The sequence below is a fragment of the Perkinsus marinus genome (genome assembly GCF_000006405.1).
Source record: "Perkinsus marinus ATCC 50983 genomic scaffold scf_1104296939976, whole genome shotgun sequence".
In the NCBI taxonomy this organism is placed as follows: domain Eukaryota; phylum Perkinsozoa; order Perkinsida; family Perkinsidae; genus Perkinsus; species Perkinsus marinus.
Window position 1 is genome coordinate 43,158 of NW_003212973.1, and position 15,403 is coordinate 58,560.

The 15,403-nt window shown below is 41.3% G+C and overlaps 5 protein-coding genes across 5 annotated transcripts; 2 read left to right on the top strand and 3 right to left on the bottom strand.

Moving 5' to 3' along the window:
• Positions 1-608: 608 nt before the first annotated feature.
• Positions 609-2,689, bottom strand: Pmar_PMAR022493 (isocitrate dehydrogenase, putative; the record flags this gene model as incomplete). Its single annotated transcript, XM_002782119.1, has 15 exons — positions 609-702; positions 748-803; positions 850-933; positions 982-1,092; positions 1,145-1,253; positions 1,303-1,382; positions 1,436-1,499; positions 1,563-1,660; positions 1,719-1,782; positions 1,825-1,927; positions 1,979-2,073; positions 2,133-2,291; positions 2,354-2,460; positions 2,511-2,606; positions 2,654-2,689. The coding sequence occupies 15 exons, from the start codon at positions 2,687-2,689 to the stop codon at positions 609-611; spliced, it is 1,356 nt and encodes a 451-aa protein (XP_002782165.1).
• A 2,077-nt stretch (positions 2,690-4,766) lies between these two features.
• Positions 4,767-7,626, top strand: Pmar_PMAR022494 (copine, putative; the record flags this gene model as incomplete). Its single annotated transcript, XM_002782120.1, has 14 exons — positions 4,767-4,770; positions 5,161-5,243; positions 5,456-5,561; positions 5,802-5,881; positions 5,924-6,043; positions 6,297-6,460; positions 6,527-6,635; positions 6,683-6,791; positions 6,841-6,929; positions 6,978-7,082; positions 7,140-7,289; positions 7,342-7,449; positions 7,504-7,534; positions 7,613-7,626. 14 exons carry the CDS (start codon positions 4,767-4,769, stop codon positions 7,624-7,626), a joined length of 1,272 nt encoding a protein of 423 aa, XP_002782166.1.
• Positions 7,627-9,608: 1,982 nt separating this feature from the next.
• Pmar_PMAR022495 (casp, putative) lies at positions 9,609-10,278 on the bottom strand (the record flags this gene model as incomplete). The annotated part of the gene is made up of 4 exons (XM_002782121.1): positions 9,609-9,651; positions 9,703-9,797; positions 9,858-10,003; positions 10,110-10,278. 4 exons carry the CDS (start codon positions 10,276-10,278, stop codon positions 9,609-9,611), a joined length of 453 nt encoding a protein of 150 aa, XP_002782167.1.
• A 66-nt stretch (positions 10,279-10,344) lies between these two features.
• On the bottom strand, positions 10,345-12,103 carry Pmar_PMAR022496 (Protein CASP, putative; the record flags this gene model as incomplete). The annotated part of the gene is made up of 9 exons (XM_002782122.1): positions 10,345-10,533; positions 10,574-10,667; positions 10,711-10,938; positions 10,999-11,069; positions 11,117-11,455; positions 11,508-11,640; positions 11,688-11,760; positions 11,947-12,017; positions 12,063-12,103. 9 exons carry the CDS (start codon positions 12,101-12,103, stop codon positions 10,345-10,347), a joined length of 1,239 nt encoding a protein of 412 aa, XP_002782168.1.
• A 493-nt stretch (positions 12,104-12,596) lies between these two features.
• Pmar_PMAR022497 (prohibitin, putative) lies at positions 12,597-13,774 on the top strand (the record flags this gene model as incomplete). The annotated part of the gene is made up of 7 exons (XM_002782123.1): positions 12,597-12,731; positions 12,793-12,913; positions 12,957-13,090; positions 13,142-13,252; positions 13,308-13,425; positions 13,482-13,588; positions 13,646-13,774. 7 exons carry the CDS (start codon positions 12,597-12,599, stop codon positions 13,772-13,774), a joined length of 855 nt encoding a protein of 284 aa, XP_002782169.1.
• Positions 13,775-15,403: the final 1,629 nt, after the last annotated feature.

A 15,403-nucleotide genomic window follows, 5' to 3' on the forward strand; every position in this document is an offset into this window, starting at 1 on the left:
CGAGTATGTGACCATCGTGGACAGCAATGTGACCTGATGATACTCATATGTTACTTCACAGCTCTGACAATAGACTCCCACTATCATCATCATCATCATAATCATCATCATCATCACAACACTATACACTGATGTTAGCAGCCTTTGCCAGAAGTATTCAGTCTCGATGCTCACGATTTGCTTTAGTAGAATTTGAGGAGCTTGCCTGCGCATTCGCCATATGTCATTGATAACATGTATGAGCTCTTGTATACATCCGTTAGTATGTGATTGTTGGCTTCATCATACTTGAGGGTAGTCTTACCTTGACGGATCGAATTCCTTGGCGTTGGTTGTAGTACCAGCTGTACTATGATATAGTATCATGTATAGACCCAGTAAAATATGTAGTATTATCAGAACTTGTCATGGTTTATACCTCATGTTCTTTAACAAGCATGATAGCAAATCGGATGGTGGTGGTATTTTAACATCATACAGTGTAGATAATATCACCATCATATATATGTTAATTTACACTGCAAACTCTGGGTTGTATAAAGATCAAAAAGGATTATTATTACGTCATACATAATACATGACGTCATCATACATATTAACAAGAGGGATTACTGATCCTCAGATTTGTATTGTGGAGGGTCCAAACGAGGTCCAACAAGTGCATAACGTTTCCTTAATGGTTTCGCCAACTTTACCTTTAATCTGATAATGACTGTGATTATCAAATTAATAAATGATGATAATTACCTTTCAGAGAAGTAGTCAATAAGATCCTCACTAGTTAGATATTGTTCAGAGGATACCTATTGTTGTTATAAATACTCATTATAGTCATAATACTACTATTACCTTTGATGTACCAGCTACACATATCGCCAAGTCTTTACTCATATATCCAGCTTCCACAGATTCAATACATGCCTCTTCTAGAGCCTTAAGGATGGGTACCATAATAATAGATCCTATTACTACTACTACTACCTGAGCAAAGTGCTTTAATCTAGAATTATCATCGAGTATAGCCCGTTGGTTGAGAGCCCTTGACCAAGCGAATATTGATGCTATTGGATTAGTTGATGTCTTCTCACCTCTCTGAAGTTAAGAATTTATTATTACTATAGATAGATCTATTACTACTACTCACTTGGTATGCTCTAAAATGCCTTGTTACAGTACCATGAGCTGCTTCTGATAATACTGTCTTACCGTCTGGACACACTAGGATGGAAGTCATTAATCCTAATGATCCGTAACTGAATATTCACCCACTGAGTATTGAACTCGGGTGTAATACTATCCTACCCTTGAGCAACGATATCAGACTGGACATCTCCATCATAATTCTTACATGCCCATACAAAACCACCTTTAGATTTAATAGCCTATTAAAGTGTTGTTAACTTGGGTTTACTGAATAATAAGAAGACTAACTCACTTGCGCCACCATATCATCAATCAAACGATGTTCATACCATAGACCAGCCTTATCAAAAGCACTCCTGACCATAATGATGATGATAATAATAATAACTGCTGCAAAGATCATCGTTATTATAACCTACTTGTATTCCTCAACATATAACTGTTGGAATATGTCCTTGAACATCCCATCATAAGCTTTAAGTATAGTATTCTTAGAGGAGAAGTAAAGCGGCATACCCTAGAGTAATAAAAAGGGCTCTCATTGGCGCACCTTATCATCATCATCATCACCTTACCTGGCCTAATGCATATGTAAAACAACATCTGGCAAAACTTTCAATAGATCTCTTAGTATTATACCTACACCCATGTGTTAATATCTGATACTAGTCTTATTATTACATGCCCATAACGACACCGCCTTCATCCTTCTCTTTGAATTCAAAGAGTCTTACGGTCTTACTCGCGGATCCATCACTAGGATGAAATACCAAGTCTACGATCCCTGAGAGAGGCGTAGATCCTCGGTTCAATTCCTACTTACTATATTTATTACCAGGAATATTATCCGTCTGGAACTGTTCACACTTGTACTGATCAGCATGAGCATGACGACCAATAACAATTGGATACTCCCAACCAGGGACATATCTAATGATAATCATCCTCGGTGGGTATCGAACTTGGGACCTTTCCATTGTTATTATTACCGCGGAATGTTCCTTATTATTATAGGAGCTCTGAAGACTGTACCATCAAGTATGTTACGAATAGTACCATTCGGACTTTTCCACATCTTCTTTAGTTTGAATTCCTCAACTCGTGCAGCATCCGGAGTAATAGTAGCACACTTTACGCCAACATTATACCTGTTTTAGTGATATTAGTTTATAATAATGATAATGAATATTAAAGATATCTTCGATAGTACTTGAGGATGGCCTTTGCTGCTTTAATTGTTATCTCATCATTAGTCTTGTCTCTACTAGTGAGTGATAGATCATAATAATCAATATCCATATCCAAGAATGGGAATATCTACTATAGCTCTAACTCTAAGCATGCATATACCATCTTATTATTATTACCAACTTATCTTTTATCATCTGCCATACTATCCTGGTCATCTCATCACCATCTAATTCTACTATAGGATTATCCACTCTAATACGTTCATATTCAACCTAGTATACTATCAACATCTTCGATCAATCTATCCATATAGTAATACTCTAGTTAAAAGCTTCCATTCCACCTTATTGGGCATAATATTATTCGACATATTACGCTTATGTTGTTGTTGAGTTGAAGCGAAGCTACGTCTAGCAATGCTACCTAATATACCTACACTATCGAGAATATCCTTTCCCGATTCAACTCACTCGATAGAGGCAAAGTGCAGGTTGGAGAGTATATTAAGCTGATGAGAGGAGTGGATGATGGATAGCGTAGCATTGATAATAATGACATACTTCTAAGAGATAGATGTGTCATCAGATATAATGTATAACCACACTATATAGCATGGTCCTTGCAGTATCCTAGATCCCAGTAATCCCCCCTGATTAAATGTCTCTATGCCTAGGGTGATGAACTCTCCACAATATGATAGCAATGTATGATATCACCGGTGTAGATGATTCGAACGATAATGTATTATTCTTACCCAATAGTGGTAAAGGCTTCTTTGAAGGGTGATACCCGCGGTAGCGTATGTAACAAGTCTACCCCTCGTGCTCAACAACAACAACAACAACTTCAAACTCAAATTGTGCTCAACAGATGTGCTCCAGGAACGCTTCAACGCTCCTACAAGCGCTCGATCTAAGGACACTTCCATTTATCGGGCGAGCGCAAATATCAACTAATCATCAAAGATGCTGTGAATGATCGAGAGTGCAAGATATATTACTCCGCGCTCCGGTCGATTGCATGATTGATCTCCCTCGTCTGATGATTAGCACGCACATCCCTTCAAGGGGTTCTTGATATCATCTTCGTATGAGTGACGCCTCTCAGTCACCGATCGACGAGAGTTGGCTAGTGTGGTAGGGGAGGCACTTCCGAGGCAGACGTCGACGTTGAGGAGTCGGAAGAATTACATCAATTCCCTCGGAACATTGTGCTATTGTTGATGTTGAGTATATATGGGATTACTTATCATCAATATCACATTTCCTGTACTATTGGGAATACATTATTTAGATACGTATTGATCTGAGTATTGATACGTCAGATATCTGCCCGTATCAACACCCTAGATCTGGTTACGTCTAGATTGTAGACTTGAACTATTAACTACTAATAGTAGTAATGATGATAATAAACTATTACCAGTAGAGAAGAATAATGAGATAAGGACCTCACCACACTTACTCAAATCATCAGGACCATTATCAGCAGCAGCCCAACATTCAAGACAATTATTGGTTATATTAATAGGGGCATTAAATGATACATTCCCTGATTATCAATTCAATACTCTAAGTCCTGATCATTTTGTTAAGAAGGAGGATCCTGGTGAAGTTGAAGTCAGTAATAATACTAATAATCAATAATAATAGCATAAGAAGCATATGGGTGATGAAGTGAATCAATACATCATTAGATGACCTAGCACAACCAGGATTAGTAGCTGAGCTATGGAGTGCAGTACAGAGTTATCTTAGCTTTATAGATACAGATGTCTATGAATTGGTATTACTAGTAATAACTACGCATATGTGATGACAATAGGTTGATGACTTGAGCCTTCTTCCAGCTCCTAATGATGATTCTGGATCGCATCTATGGCAGTTTCATTACTTCTGTAATGATAATAAACATATACGTAATAATACTATTATATCACTACTACATGTGCACTAATAGGCTTACTACTCTTTGCTGTAATGATGAGATGTTGCCAAGAGGTGGAGTGTATTACTCCCCAGCATCAGCTACGGGATATTATAGCAGTGATTATTCGGAGAGGAGTGGTATGGGAGGGTATACTGTGAGATACTGTCCTAGTACTACTATTATAGGGAATAAACTGATAAAAGGATCGCCTCAGGAGAATGGTAAGTCATCATCAATGATGACCTACCATGATGATGATGACTCATCATCTTATTATCAACGGAGTAAGGATCAGCAGCAAAGCAATAATTACGGTAGAGTAGTTATTATTGTTGTTGTTGAGAATCGGTAATACCAGCAATACATACATCATATATACTATTACCACACATCATGAATAAGAATAAATACCATGGTGAATATTGTAAGATGCTTACTACATGAAAGCTCATGAGTTGCGTAGTATGATACATCATCATTATAGTAGTAAGGATGGTATAATAATGGGTAATAGACACCACATAACTACTACTATCGGTGTTACTCCTACTAACGATTCACAAGGCCATGAAGTCGACAATGCTTACGCGGGTTAGCTCCTTCATGATACTGAAGTATGTAGCATCATGCTGCTCAGCCGAGGGAAGAGGAGGAGGAGGAGGAGGAAAGGAGGATATGACGTTACCCTCTAGTAAAGTGGAGATGGACATCAAGTGCCTCAATCTACCTAATACATGTCCTCATTATCAATACTACTATCCTAAGGATGTTATGTGCAGATAACTGTATGGTTATGTGTAGTATAAGAAATGGAGTAGATGAAGTATGGCAAGAGGTTGGGCGTATGACAAACTATCCTAGTAGTAGAGGATGATGAGATACTAGATGTTGGTGTAGGTACCGAGGTAATCCCACATACTACAACTCCTTGTTTTATCAAGAAGATCATTTTAGACTACATCTTTGAACAGCAAACTCTTGTAATACCTTACTCCCCCTCATCATCATCATTATCACAACTACTCTAGTTACGATTGGATTTGTATAAATGTCACAATACGGCAACAGTAGGAGAATTGCCTCCCAATTACCGTCCATCATATAGAGATTTATTAGGATGGATCGAGACTACTCTAGCAGAGGCAACAACAGGTGCCTCTCAGTCGTCCTATTCCTACTCCTCCTTCTCTAGGTGGTAGTAGTTGGGACACTATCTACTCAATCTGGCCACATAAGGCAGCAGTTCAAACGTCCTTTGAACCAGCCTCCTCTTCCTCCATCATCACATTCCAAAAGAAGTAGGAATACCCACCATGGTGATATCATAGTACATGCTACCGAGATCGACAACAACAGAGTCGAGGATACAGTCGTAATACGACCATTCAGCATAAAATAAATCTCCTACCACTCCCTTCCCTCCAGGTCCTTAAGATGAGTGCTGAGAACCTTCCTACCAATCTATGGAGGTTTAACAATCCGTAGTATAACTACTATCACTACCCTCAGATAGTAGTAGGAGTATAGATACCTCGTAGTGTACCGTTATAATGAACCTATGTATACTAAGTATGGTCATCAGATGAAAGCTAGGACATGTATGGAAGAGCAAGAGAATGTAGTAACATCGTTATGATACTACTAATACTTGTTATATTAGATTATACCAATATATAGGTCGGAGGTGGTACCTAATACATTGAATCCTCAATGGTTATCCATCCATCTATCTATGGATCAATTATGTGGAGGAGATGAGGATAGAGATATAATACTACAGGTCATCATCATTACCATCATCATCATCATCAACCATGAATAGGTTAATCACCGTACTAGGAATAGCGGATCAATCCTTATTGGTACTACTACACTCACATATAGAGATCTTTATCATGTATTCAAGACTAAACGAAAGCTCATATTACGTCTATACACTCCACCTAATGATCCCACCACCTTCTTTGGAAGAACACTAGTGAGAACAGCAGGAATGAGCAGTATCTACCACCACTCGAATTTGTCATCCCCAGATGAGGGTCTATTCATATCTAACACAACTACGACAACGACACGGAGGTGGAAAGCTAACATACAATAGCCAGTTGCAGAAACCAGTAGCAGGCACGGAGGGATACATCATAATAGAGGAGGTCATCATACAGCGAAGATGGTCATTCCTTGAATATGTATTGGGGTAGTAGTAGTAGTATTAGGGGTACTCAATGGGTGTACTACTGCTCATACAACGGTCACTCTTTAGTGGATTGGAGATGTCATTAATAGTGGGCATCGATTTCACTACATCTAATGGTGATCCGAGGTATGACAATTCCCTACATTATCATTCTAATGAAGTCATCAATGACTATGTACTCATGATCAACAATAGTCAAGTTAATATTAAAGTCAATAGCAGATTATGGCAATAAGAAGTGTTGGAGGGATACTCGAAGCCTATAATAATGATAACAAATACCCAGTATATGGCTTTGGTGCTAGACTACCACCAACATATACTCTATCTAGTGAGGAGAAGGAGGAGGAGACCTAACCCATCTTATATGCCAATCATAGGTAACTGTTTTAGTTTGAAGGGTAACTTCTTCGATCCAGAGGTATATGGCATTGATGGAATTATCGAGGCATACAGGAAGGCTCTCCAGGTCCTACAAGACCCGACCCCAAGGGGTCCACTCATTACTCTACCTTAGGTTACCTCTCTACATGGCCCTACTAACCTAAGTGAGGTCATAAAAACATGCAGACAGTGGTCATTATCATCATCAGAGTGTAATGTTAATAGCAACGGGGAGAGGGTGAGTGGGCACAGCCACCTCTCACATGGTGTGATGGTAGGCTTCTTCTTGTTGCAGATCTCTGGTGGTGATAGTAGACAACAACAGCAGCAGCAGAAGTATTTCATACTCCTCCTTATTACTGATGGGCTCATTGATGATGTACAGGAGACCATAGATGAGATAGTTGAGGCTAGTAAGGAGACTATCCCAATGTCTATTATTATAGTACTACTAAGCCCAACGTGGAGTGAAGCCTTGTCATGTGCCTTGGAATTAGGTTGGTCTTGGCGATGGTGTTGACTTCAGCCAGATGGATTTGTTAGACTCTAGAGGGTCTACAACTCTTGTGTCGAGTAAAGATGGTTCCTCACCAGACCGTGACATAGTACTTCACCCATTGCTGTCATATGCTTCTCATCTTGTTGCTACCTCTCTATAGGTCCGTTTTGTCCCTTACCGAGAATTCAAAGGTAAAAGTAGCCATGAGTTAGCTATGTCAATCCTCCAGAATATACCACGAGAGGTTGTCAACTACTACCAATGTCTAGGTATGAAGGTATGATGATGATATCAATAGTCCTTAGTGATAGGTATACAACCTATCATGCATCACTATCCTAGTAGTAGTACTGCTACCACCAAGTCCAAGAATAGGAGGGGTCCAAATGAGCAAATTGTAGCTGATTATGCCCTAAAGGGCCATAAACAGATACAAGCATTCAGAGTGCCATTTCATTGAAGAATGCTAACCACTTACAATTGTCCTCGATCACGATAGGTACGGCAGCGTATGGCACCCCTCATCGCCGATGACAACATCGTACCAGGAGTAGGAGGAGGAGCCCGCGTGGACCCCCCATCGTCGTCGTCGTCGTCGTTGTCATGGTCAGCTGCCTCTAGCCGGCCTACAACAAGGCCCTTCTATATGCCGGTATTCATACTTTAACTATAGTTACCACATTATTACTATTCAGGCTTTCATGAGGGATATCTGGGATTATATCATTCACGATCTTACATGGCAGGGGTATAAAGAAGATGACGTAGTTACTACCTCTTGTGTAGTATTATGATTATTAGTAGCAGTAGTAGGTTCATCGAGTACTGTGTGATGGTATTCCCTCACCTGATCCTGCTTATGTTATTGATATCCTATCATATGGTATATCAACAATTGGTGGACCATTCCAAGCTGAACTTGGTAAGTAGATACACCCTTATACCCCTTCATTATGGACTTAGATCGTATCATCCATCGTGGACTTGAGAGTAGTCAAGAACAATCATCATCAAGTAGGATAACTATACGATGGTCATTAGTGTCGACCTAGATGCTACCACTGCCTTGCATTTGAGTGTATCCTATAACCCTGAGGATCGCCTCAATGATCTGAGTATTCCTTCTCCTATCATCACTCTCTATACACCATGCCTCTCAGGTATGGCCCCCCTTGTTGTTAAGGGTGATATTAACAGTAAAGGTAGTAGGTGTGGACTTCTAGGTGGTAGTGGTGGTGAAGGACGACTCTCGAGAACTTTCCGATCACCACACCATGTAAGATGCCTTGATGATAATGATGGTGAGGGTAATAGCAGCAGCAACGAGTCAAGAGGCATGTGTAATGATGATATAACTGCATAGACAGCAAATACAGTTATTAAATATGATAGGTAAAGTATGCTATTCTACAGCAATTGATTGTCGTCTTGAACGATGTGGTCATGAGATATGCTGTTATTCATGTGCAATGAAGTCGATGACCGATGGTAGAGTATGCCCTCTATGTCGGCAGATTATAGTAATGGTAACATCCATGTCACCACCACCACCACCATGATGTGCTCTCATTACCATCTTTCCATCTACTATATTCTAACGATGTTCCCGTATGTGTAGCATGTTGTATTATCATCTAATCAGATGTAATAGTAGAGTTATTCAAGGAGTAGTGACGGCTACAAGCCTGCTAGCGCGTCTTCACCTCCGACGGCACCCTGCTTGGCGGGTTTTACACTTTGTTTCGGCGCGCTTTCGTGCTCATCAGCTGCCCTGCTCAGTTTTGGCTGGAAGCCTCCAAATATGAGTGAAATATGGAGGGATACCATTATAAACGACTATCTCTCTGTTGATATATAGCATTAGATCAGAAGCGGAGTTATGGATATACTCCCCGAGTAAAAGTTGGTATTTCGAGGCGTATTTCGATTTTAACACGTGTATGCCAAGAATATGTGGAGAAAACTTTTCACCAGTCTTCGACTTCTCACCAACTACGAAGAGTTAGGCCCTTCTGGACTTGGAGGTCACATCAGGTAAAGCATAAGTACATACCTCCCTGAGCCGCAAGGAGATGATACTCGTTCTGGTGGCTGTGCACGAGTCGAAAAACCGGGTATGCTAAGAATGTGTGGAGGGGTGTATAACAATAAGTCAGCGAATATCTACTCTCGTGTTCATTGCGTACAAATCTGATAATTCTTCCAACCCAATATGATGATTGATAGATTGAAAGTAAGTCTACACTATCGTCAATGATACACTCTTCAGACATTGTCATACTTGGACGATAAATGCATGAACTTATACCTGTGGCAATAGTATGAGCAGAATATGATGATGATATTACTAAGTACTTACAAAACTATAAATACTAGTAAATGTAATGCCATAAGATAGAGTCCACCGGCAATCCTAGTCATCCTATTACCAACTATCAATGTCAGTACTTGTACCTGATACTAATAAGTAGATGATACCTCTCCAATAATAGGAGTAGGTAGTATTATTATTACGAGCAGCCTTTCCCCTCTAGGTAACCTCATTAACCTCTTCTCCCTCTCTGATATCTTAAATGTCTCAAATGGTGACAATGATACCTCCTCCATGTAGGCTGGCATATACCGCATTTCGATCACATCGTCTTCACTCGACGCATGCCCTAATACGACGATCCCTTCCTAACTTAGTATCAATAACGAGCTCACTGGGTAGGATAGACTCGATACCATTACTGCTGCTAGTACTGCTGCTAGTACTTAACCCACTCATAGATTGCCAATACTTCTTCTGTTCCAATAACTTGATATTATCGGTATATAGTGTATCACACTTCCTGGTCTTATCTCCAACCTCCTCCCTTAATGAATCCCTTTCAGCCTCAAGAGTGAGGACTCTAGCTCTAAGATGATCTCGTTGCTGTCGTGTTATAGCCATTAATGAAGGGGGCTCTTCTACTGTAGATAAAGAGGATGGAGTGGTAGTAGTATATGGTAATGATGCCTATAGAAGGGGGTAATAAGGATGAGCAAGATAATAATAACTCACATCATTGCCAAGCTTTTCCAACCTATCCAATGATTCCTTTAACATCGATACTTCCTCCTCCCGTTGTCGAAGCTTATCTGCTATGGTACTAACCTCAGATGCCTTAGCCCGTAATGGTACCAACTGTCCCTCTAGATTCCGAACCTATACATGAGGATAACGTATAACGTATGAACACCATCACCTTCCCTAGGAGCATCCTCTCTAGCTCAGTCGATCCTTCTGATGGGTCTGCACTGTACTCGACGATCTTCATCTTCTCTAGAGTTGCCTGACACCTGATATGGGAATCCACCCAGGTTCAACCCTCGGGGACAGCACTTTTGAAGATCTCCCTCAACATCCTTGAGTCTAGCCACCTCTTTCTCCTCTTGTCTAAGCCTCTCTGTTACCATCTTTATTTCATCAGCAAGGTCCAAGCACTCCTGTTGTAGGTGATTGATGGTATTAAGTCGTTCCTCCCTATCAGCATCAGCCTTAGACCGTACTGTAACCAACTCGGCTTCGAGGGCTTCATTACGTTGACGTTCTTGTTGAAGCTCTAAAGTCCTAAAAAGGAGTTCCTTAGCGTCACTAAGCCTTCGATCATCATCATTATAATAATAATACCGATCCATTCCATGTGTGGACTTGGTCTGAATCCTCAATGCTTCAACCTCTCCAGTGAGTCGGTCAATATCCTATAATCAACAGCCTTGTAACGATCGAATGTCAAGTACCTCATTACCGCGGCAAGTGTCTCGTTCTCAGCTGTCAATGCCTGTAAACTATCTTCCGACATTTTACTATAATGTCTCCTCTCCTCCTCAGCTCTTGTGATAAGACTCTCAGCTTCCTTTCGACGATCTCTCTCATTATCCAATTCCTGCTGTAATCGCTGTATGCGATCATCAAGATTAATATGATGATGCTGTAGTCGTGTAGTGAACTCTTCCTCCTGTTGACTAAGAGCTGCTTGAACCTTCTCATCGGCCTCATCATCCTTGGCCTTGAGAGCCTCCTTAAGACGACGGACAGTAACAGCTTGATTGGTTAGAGTTGAGAACTCAGTCTCTAGATCAGCCAACTGTTGGTAGATAATAATATTGCTACCAGCATGCCCTATTCATGATTATTACCTTTGATGTCAGTCTCACGATCTCATCATCCTTCCTTCGTATGGTATTACTCAACTCATCAATGTGTTCATCAGTAGCGTTAGTAAGGGTAGTAGCCATAGCAGACACTGGGTCGGGCAATGGTTTGAGGAGCCTGAGCTGAATGAATGCCACGTGAATTGGCGAAGGTGTGGTACTCACTGGTAGAGCTTATTAAATGACGTCTCCGCTTGCTTAGCCCTCCTACTCAAATTATCGATCTCATGTTGGTAATCTTTTAATAACTCATTCCATTGTGATAACGGTGCTGCTGCTGCTGTTGTTGTGGATTCTTCTTCACTGTGCGATGAAGATATCCCCCGTCGTAGGAGTGCCTCTGAGAATCTCTCTTAAATGGACAAGACCCCCCTCCTTCTAGTACTAGTATCCTCAGCCAATTGCTTCTTCGATTCAAGACTACGTGCTCTAGATTGTACCATAACCTCTAAAGTGTTGGACATCTCCTCGAGTAGTAGAGGGAAGTTTAATGACCTATTACCCGATAGCACGACCACAACTACCTTATCAATGTATTACCTCCATAGATCCGCTGTACTACGCTCCTCAGAGGCTGACATTATAAATCAGGCAACCATACACATGCTAACATGCGCGGTCAATCGATCATAATGGCGAGCGCTAAAATTTAGATGCTTATGATCGTGAGTGGTGGGGGAAATCCTCATTTCTAAAGAATAGGCCTCTTTTCTAAAGAAGTTTAGCTCACGCTCTCACTTGCATTTCGACTTAGCCTTGGATAACAGTTCGGGTTTCTGGTTTCCCGTCGGGTTTCGGGTGGGGTTTCGGGTTTCCCTTTCTCCGCTTTCACCTGCAGTTATTGTTTTTTTTTGGAATTTGCAGTTTAGATTCTCACTTGCGTTATGGTCATCACTTGGATATCAACCTTTACTTTCCATTAATGGCGCGCGCTTCTTTGGATTTTAGGCATCTCGCTTAGATTTGATGCAGTGCCCGTGAGTGGTGAGGGAAGTTGGTCATGCTGTAGTCGAGTGTCTCAATGAGCTGAGTGATTATTATATATCGTGTTGTGGTCGCCTTCTCCTGGTATCAATGGCATCATCTGCAGGAGCTGATAAGTTCCTATCTGGTTTGGCATTAGCAGCCTTTGGCGCAGGAGGAGTCGGCTTATTCTGCAATACATGCCTTTTTAATGTGGATGGTGGTCAGAGAGCAGTCATGTGGAGTGTAATCATAACAACAACAACAAGCTCCTCCACCTCCCTCTACAGCCTGGTCATCTTATTAGGTATTCAGTGGTGTATCTGATAAGATATATGGTGAAGGGACTCATATTAGAATACCATGGTTTCAACGACCACATGTCTATTCAATACAGATAAAACCTAAACTTATTCAGACTACTACAGGTAAGAAGACTACTATGTGTGATGTAAGGTTATCCCTCCTTAGGTACTAAGGACCTTCAGATGGCTACGATTCATGTCCGTCTACTTTATCGTCCTGTTACTGATCGTCTACCGGCTATACATAAGTCCTTGGGACCCGATTACGCTGAGAGAGTTTTACCTTCAGTTGGGAATGAGGTAGGACTTACTAGGTAGTTGTGTAGGAGGACTTGTTATGGTCATCATCAGGTGTTGAAGGCAGTTGTTGCTCGTTATAATGCTGAACAGCTTCTAACACAACGAGAGAAGGTATCTCGTGAGATTAGGAATGCTGTAGTGGATCGATGCCAAGCATTTGATGTGAGCAGCCTCCAACTGGGCGGTCATGGTGGGTAATCAAGGTTGTTATCATTAGATTGCTCTGGATGATGTCTCCATCACTCACTTGAACTATGGTAGAGAGTTTGCCAAGGCTATTGAGGAGAAACAGGTTGCTGAGCAGGAAGCTGAGAGGCAGAAGTTTGTTGTTGCTAGTAATGAGTGATGACGGAGGGAGGATATAAGATTGGCAATACTACGATCACTTCAGAGACCGAACAAGAGAGGATAGCAACAGTGATAAGAGCTGAGGGTGAGGCTCAGGCAGCTACTATGATATCCAAGGCCCTTAAAGAACATGGTACTGGTCTTATTGAGGTAATCATCATCATAATGAGGGAGGGGTATCATCAACTCTAGTTGGTATATGATTAGGTTAGAAGGATTGATGCAGCACGAGAGATTGCTGAGACATTGGCTAAATCCCCCAATGTCATGTATCTACCCGAGAAGCAGAATACCCTTCTAGGCCTTGGATCAGCAGCTCAGGGTGGTGGGAAGTAGAAAGGTAAGATGCTTTCTTGAGGCTGTGCTCGTAACATACTTTCAGGTTTCCGATAAGGTCGATGGGCTACACATGAATCGATTGTGGTAGGAGGATGCAGAAACTTATCATATAGTTTACCAGAAGTTAGCCGGAGAGTGGTATTCAACCGCACTAGTGCGCAGTTTCTGATACCTTACTCATATGAGAGTATTGGTTCATCCATCATCCCATCGACCTGTTGATAGTTTCAAGTGGTTGTTGTCGTTATCATCATCGTAATAATACAGTATCCAACCACAACCGATGTAGTGTTGATAACATTATGTTTATCAATTCAGTATAATCGTTATGGTATTAGTGGAGGAGGTAACCAACGAGGCTACCATAAGCAGCAGCAGCAGCAGTGATGGTAGTATTATCAAGAGAGGCTTTCTTTCGGCTGACGGCCGCCCTCGTTTGTATGGTGATGAGGGGAGTAAGGAGGGCTCAGTAACGGAAGAACAGCGACGAAAAAGGGAGGAGTATTAGTCGGCAGCCTGTAAGGGGTAGTGATAGGGTTAGTTGCGTAGGTATGAGATCAATTGTAAGAGTAATGATGCTTTGGAAGGGGTCCTACATAAGAGGGATCATATTGTGGAGGGTTATGGAGGGAAGTACCCTGATAAGGCCCCTTGGTAGTAGTAATAATAATAGTCGATAGTTGAAGTGAGGGTAGGTATACTCCTGAATATCCTAAGAACTGTGAGTATAATAATCCTCAATGTGTGATGGACCCGTTACAGTGTAGTAATAGTGATGAGGTTCATCAAAGACTATTGTTGGAGTCCAAGAGATGGAAGGATATACTTAATGTCCCAAGGCCATGTACCTCTACTGCCTCTACTTCTGCACTTAGGCATCCTCTGCTGTCATGGAAGTTCGGCTAGCCTATTGTGGTATTCGGGATGATGATGTCAACACTGTTATGGATGTACTACTACGCCTACATGATAGTACCTGTACATTCATAGACCTCAGCAACAATGAGATAATGGATGCTGGCGTGAGGGGAGGAGTGTATTATGAGGAGGTATCAGCCAAGTGATAGTAGGTACAATGTCTAGTGGGCCGACTGTGTAATGATTGTGGAGTCCTGCCTCATCTCAATAAACTGTGGATATTCGGCAATAAGTATACACAGCTAGGTGAGTGCATGACCATGGTCGTCATCATTATCGTGATGGGTGTTAGGGCGAGTGATGCTATTACAAGGGCTAAAGGTCATACGAAAGGGTCTCCAGGTGGAGGTAGATACACCAAAATGGATGGTATCGACACATGCTACCTCAACATGATCATCCTTTTCCGTTCGAATGAGTTGTTGTGTAAGTTGGGGTTATCACTGTATTACGAATTGATCATCTAATATGCTTAACGATTGCCGAAGGAAGATGTAGCTTAGTACCGAAGTAAGTCTCCTTGATGAGGTCGCGGTTGGCTTCAATAGCGACTGCTAAAGTTACTGATAATGATGTTAAGTACGTAGATAGACTTATCTACGAGTAGATAATCGATTCTAGGAAATGCAATATAACCTGTCCCTCACCACAAGCAAGTGATATAGGGATATAAGGCATGTGCGTGACTGGACAACGCAAGTATTTAGC